This window comes from Amblyomma maculatum, chromosome 4 (assembly GCF_055883805.1).
Source record: "Amblyomma maculatum isolate TAMU_Amacu chromosome 4, ASM5588380v1, whole genome shotgun sequence".
NCBI classification, from domain to species: domain Eukaryota; kingdom Metazoa; phylum Arthropoda; class Arachnida; order Ixodida; family Ixodidae; genus Amblyomma; species Amblyomma maculatum.
In genome coordinates, this window is record NC_139347.1 from 126,439,532 (window position 1) to 126,445,025 (window position 5,494).

The window sequence follows — 5,494 nt, forward strand, 5'->3', positions numbered from 1 at the left end:
GCTCAGATTTAGGGAACCCGGTCTGGTCGCTGGCGCGTCCTCCGCCTAGGCGCGCTTTCGCCGGCGAGAACGTTGCCGGCTGACGTGGGAGCGCGCGCGGCCAATGGCGGCTGCCCCAGAAACGCGGCGGGAAAGGGGGTCCCTTGTGCCAAGTAGGACCTATATAAGCTTGGCCGGCTCTCGGGGCCAGGCTTCTGCACTGCTGTCACCATGGGGGCTCTCGCGGTCCCGCTGTTCGCCATCTTCCTCCTCGCAGCGCACGGTAGGCAAAACCCCTGGGCTCGAGCCCTCGCGACAGCCGGCTCGAGTTTACGCGCGCAAAGCCAGAGACCCCGCCTCACGTGACACCCCCTTCGACCGCGCCCTTCGGGTTCGTCGCCCCTGTCTTCGCACCATGAAGGCAGCGATTCGTAGTCGGGGTTCACGTGCCGGGGCTTTGCCTTCATCCTAGCTTAGCAGCCGGCACGCTTGCACTCGTAGCTGTTCTGCAAAAGCTGGCCCTGTGAATTATTATGCATGCCGTCTAAGATTAAGGTCCTGCTTGAAATATTTATCTCTTAAATTAGGCCATATCTGAATGGGATACCACTGCTTTTTGCCCAGTTTCGAATGAGCGTAGCACTGAGCCTCCGCAGCGTCGCTATTGTTCTAATAATCTCTCTTGAAGCATAACGGGCGTCTGAGTGGCAGATGAAAGCGTTTAGCCCTCGATTGTTTTCGATGGTCAGACTGAACATGGGTAGCGATCAGGGCGTTGTATCCTTGCAATGGCGCTTCTTCCACGTCACCATCCGTACACGCTAATTTCGAGACGCGCTTCTTCGCAGCCGACTTGAGGCGTCCGGTGGCCTCGGCGGCACGGTCAGCGATACCACGCGAGGATAGTGCTGTACCAGAGACAGAATACCTGCAGGATTTCTGTTGACGCTAGAGCCTAAGAACTGTCTGGCCTCCGGGTGTTTAAGCAAGACAGGAAATCTGTAGGGCCTTTATTGTAAGCAGACGCTAGGGTCTACGACACTCGTGATACATGTTCACTCTCCGCAGCGAAGATCCGTGGTGTCTGTGGGAAAGCTTTACTGTGACACCGGGCTCAGCCCGCGAAGACTGTTCCAAGCGTGGTGATCAAGCACCCTGTGCGTCGCTTCCCCAACAGGTGCTCGAGCCAGCTCTATAGTGAAGCGGCAGATTTCCACCGACATCGAGAATGACGCCGAGCTCTGCAAGGGCCGCTCGCCCTCGGAATACTTCCGTCTGACGGCGGACGAAGACTGCAGAGATGTGGTCCGGTGCTCGGTGCAGGGCCTTCTGGCACTGCGGTGTCCATCTGGCCTCGCATTCGACATCGAAAAACAGACGTGCGATTGGAAAGCAAATGTCAAGAACTGCGAACAACTTGAAAGTAAGTGCTGTTTTTATTATTTTTTCGTGAATCACCTCTGCAGGCCAAGAGACATTAATGCCTCTTTCTATCTGCTCAATCAGGAGCTTTTGTAAAACCGTTAACCTTAAAACTGCTGCCGCTCGCGGTAATGAAATCACCGTGAATCTGTGTATATGCTTAAACCATTTGCTTTCGCTCTCTGGTCAGATCAGGTGTGAAGCAAAGGAAAAAAATACACTTGCTGTCCGACAGTTCATTGGAGGCATTGCTATTGGTTGCTCAGCCCTTCAGTCTCTAAAACGGTGGTGTTTTTCTATGCTGCTTGTGCACTTCACTCGACAAGCATATATTAAAAGAAAAATGTATGCCTTTTGCAAATATGGGAGTAATCGTGGCTGCCCACCTTACGAGAGCTCATTTTTGCACGACTTAACTCAACCTTGTATTAGCTGAAGGATGGCTGTATTACAGCTGTGTGTCCTTGCTTCGTAGCCATATTCAGCTATATTACACGACACCGAAAACAACTCATCTCACCTCTCATAAATGTTTGTTATTATTGCTCTGTATAATATTTTTAACGAGCCCCTCGACAGTTCCCCATAATACACGTTTAGCACAAGTGTTGATGCTTGGGATTGACGCGTAGCAGAAAAAAAAAATTAAATGACATGCCTATGATCAATGCTAACTTCAAAAAGAGTCGGTTGTGATTCAATATTTTCACATTAAAATGTGTCGATGAGCAGCAGCAAGCGGTTGTTCGATAACATTTATTCCTGCATGCATGAAGCAGAGTAGCTAGCTTCTTTGCGTGCCACTAACCAACATTCCCTCGCTAGTCCCGCTTTTCCTTAAGCGTTCCGTGCGCAAATGCCGGAAGAAAACAATGCCACCTCATATTTCCAATGTACGCGGGACTCTATATTTGAAGCTAGGGTTCTGGGGGGATCTCGTGCCACTGCACCATCATTGCAAAAGTTGAGGTTTTTGTTTGAGCGAAGCGGTATTCTTATCTCTAGCTGAAACCGATTAGTTCTTCTAAAAAAAATAATCAACAGGTCGGTCAAATTACGCGCGTTTAGCGGCCTGAACGGCCAAATTCAATAAAGAGGGTTTCTGCCACTATACACAGTAGAACGTCCAATAATATGCGCTATGGCAGAGTCAACACCAGTTAGCGGCACAGCTGCGCCTATTATTTGACTCCTGTCATAATTTAATCTAATCCAACCTTCTATTTAATTCATTCATCAGGTCGTTATTTTGCAGTCTACAGACAGCACAGATTTCAATAAATCTAGGCCTTTAAAGGGTTAGACATGCGGCCTGAAACGCTCAGCGCTGGTAGATTATGATGCTAAGCGCTGATGGTAAGTTACGCATTCTCGTTTTGCGCAGAGCCGCGGTTAGTGGCGCCTCTTCTGGCCACGGACGAGCCCATCTGCGAGACTGGCAAGCTGGCTTGTGGAAACGGGGACTGTATCGCCAAAGAAATGTTCTGCAACGGCAACCCTGACTGCAGTGATGGCTCGGACGAGAACGCCTGCACCGTAGACAAGGACCCTAACCGGGCGCCTCCCTGTGACCAGAACCAGTGCGTGCTGCCCGACTGCTTCTGTTCGGCCGATGGAACCCAAATTCCGGGTCGCCTCGAACCTAACGTAGTGCCGCAGATGATCACCATCACCTTCGACGACGCCATTAACAACAACAACATTGACATCTACGAGAAGATCTTCAAGGAGGGACGCAACAACCCCAACGGCTGCCAGATCAAGGCCACCTTCTTCGTCTCGCACAAGTACACCAACTACTCCGCCGTGCAAGAGCTCCACCGCCGGGGACACGAAATGGCCGCGCACTCAATCACGTGAGTCATGCTGCATGCCTTCTGGCTTGCTCCCACTACCAAACGTGGAGACTCAAATCTAGAGACTTAAAGAACGCTAGAGCAATTTCGAACAAACGCGGCTCCGGCGAGGCCGCCCAGACGGGGCCGTGAGGGCCGCTCGAGGGAACTTGGTGCGACCGGAAATACCGCAGGCAAAGAAAGCAAAAGCAGTTTCTAGTGGAGGCGAAAGTGGCATCTAGCCTTTTCATGCCCTTTTCTTATTTGCGCGTAATATCTTCACCCAGATTGCATTTTATTGGCTACTCTTTATTGCACAAGACCGCCAGAGCAACTGTGCAGCTACAGCGCAGAAAGCAGGAGAGCGTCTTTCCTTGCCGCCTATCTCTGTTTCTATCGCGCGTGTGGTTCTGGTCGGCCGCTGTCCTTGTTGGGCCTGTTACAAACTTGTTCCGCGCCGACAGGTGCGTGACCGCTTTGCTGATGGCGTTCCTCTTGCTTTTGCTCACGCAGGCACAAGCACGTAGAGAAGTACTGGTCGGAGGCCAGCACCGAGACCTGGGCCAAGGAGATGGCCGGTGTGCGTCTCATCATGGAGCGTTTCGCCAACATCACCGACAACTCGATCGTCGGTGTACGTGCCCCATACCTGCGAGTGGGTGGCAACAGCCAGTTCTTCATGATGGAAGAACAGGCCTTCCTGTATGACTCGACTATCGCTGCCCCTCTCAGCAACCCGCCGCTGTGGCCCTACACTCTGTACTTCCGCATGCCTCACAAGTGCCATGGAAACGGTCAGAACTGCCCCAGCCGATCACACGCTGTCTGGGAGATGGTCATGAACGAACTTGACCGTCGTGATGATCCCACTTTTGATGAAGAGCTGGCTGGCTGTGCCATGGTCGACAGTTGCAGCAATATCATCTCTGGAGAGCAATTCTACAATTTCCTCAACCACAATCTGGATCGTCACTACAAGACGAACCGGGCTCCTCTGGGTCTTTATTTCCACGCTGGATGGCTCAAGCTCAACCCAGAGTACCTCGATGCCTTCATCCAGTGGATCGACGAGACGCTTGACAAAAACGACATCTTCTTTGTGACAATGACGCAAGTTCTCCAGTGGATGCAGCAGCCCACCGAACTTTCAGCCATCAGGGACTTTGCGCCCTGGAAGGAGAAGTGTGACGTCAAGGGCCAGGCCTACTGCAGCCTGCCCAACGCCTGCCCGCTGACCACCAGGGAACTGCCCGGCGAGACCATCCGGCTGCACACGTGCGTCGAGTGTCCGCAAAACTACCCGTGGCTGGAGGACCCGACGGGAGACTACTTTGCCTTCCGCAAGTAGACACGCGTCTTGTTCGCCATCCGCGCCCCCGGGGCAGGCGGCATCTTCTTCGGACCGGTCCGGCCTTACCGTCTGGAGCGGTGCCCAAGGACGCCGGCCACGTGGGCCGATGCCGTTATGCCGCTCGGACTGTCTCCGCTCCCTCGCCAGCTGGGCTGCCGCAAAAGTCCCGTTGCGCCGGCCAGCGGCAGGAACGGCCGCGCCCTCGGCCGCAGCAAATGTGATTCCCAATAAAAACGCCCCCGCTCGTCGCCAGTCACGCAGAACTGATCAGTGCGCGCCCGTGTGTCCGTCCCGCGCCATCTAGTGGTTGATGTGCTCCAAGAGACCGCCGCCCTGCCGGCGCCTTCCTACTTTCTGGTCTCGAACGCATGAGAAGCTTGCATGGGTCGGCCTCAATAAAGATGTGGTTCCCTCGTTCCCCCTTCCTGCTCGTCAGTCGTGTACGCCCTACAACGCTGTGGCTACGCCACCAGCCTTTTCAGCCGCGCTGCGGCATTGGAGTCGGGTTACAGCGTGAATTTTGAAAATCTGCAGGCACCTTTGCGTTAATCAAGAAGACTATAGCGCCCATCTTCGGATATCATTAGTTTGTATTCTTCACAGCTGTGAAATTTTGCACGATTTTGTGACGAACAGGCATATTATAACGCCGTTCAGATGGCTCTCTTCACAAGCTTAGCGACTTTCGACTGTCATAAATCTCTTTTCAGTTTACTGAATCTTTTCAGACAAGGTTAAATCAGGCAAACGAACACACACGCGCACACACGCACGCACACACACACACACACACACACAGGGCACAGAACGAGTGGAACACATTCTTTCTTGCTTGTTCTTCCACCAAACATCACCCTGTATGAAAAATTGCACCTAATAACCTTGCATGTCCTGCTTGAAGTCAGTG

At 52.8% G+C, this 5,494-nt stretch overlaps 1 protein-coding gene across 1 annotated transcript; it reads left to right on the forward strand.

Moving 5' to 3' along the window:
* The first annotated feature begins 205 nt into the window (after positions 1–205).
* Positions 206–5,008, forward strand: LOC146192339 (chitin deacetylase 1-like). Its single transcript, XM_084602442.1, has 4 exons — positions 206–262; positions 1,157–1,402; positions 2,786–3,257; positions 3,750–5,008. Exons 1-4 carry the CDS (start codon positions 211–213, stop codon positions 4,582–4,584), a joined length of 1,605 nt encoding a protein of 534 aa, XP_084458568.1. The 5' UTR covers positions 206–210; the 3' UTR covers positions 4,585–5,008.
* The last annotated feature ends 486 nt before the right edge of the window (positions 5,009–5,494 follow it).

Coding starts and splice junctions, on each gene's coding strand:
- LOC146192339 (XM_084602442.1), top strand. CDS start 211: ATGGGGGCTCTCGCGGTCCCGCTGTTCGCCATCTTCCTCCTCGCAGCG. Junction 1,403..2,785: donor GAACTGCGAACAACTTGAAA/GTAAGTGCTGTT, acceptor CGTTTTGCGCAG/AGCCGCGGTTAGTGGCGCCT. Junction 3,258..3,749: donor ATGGCCGCGCACTCAATCAC/GTGAGTCATGCT, acceptor TTGCTCACGCAG/GCACAAGCACGTAGAGAAGT.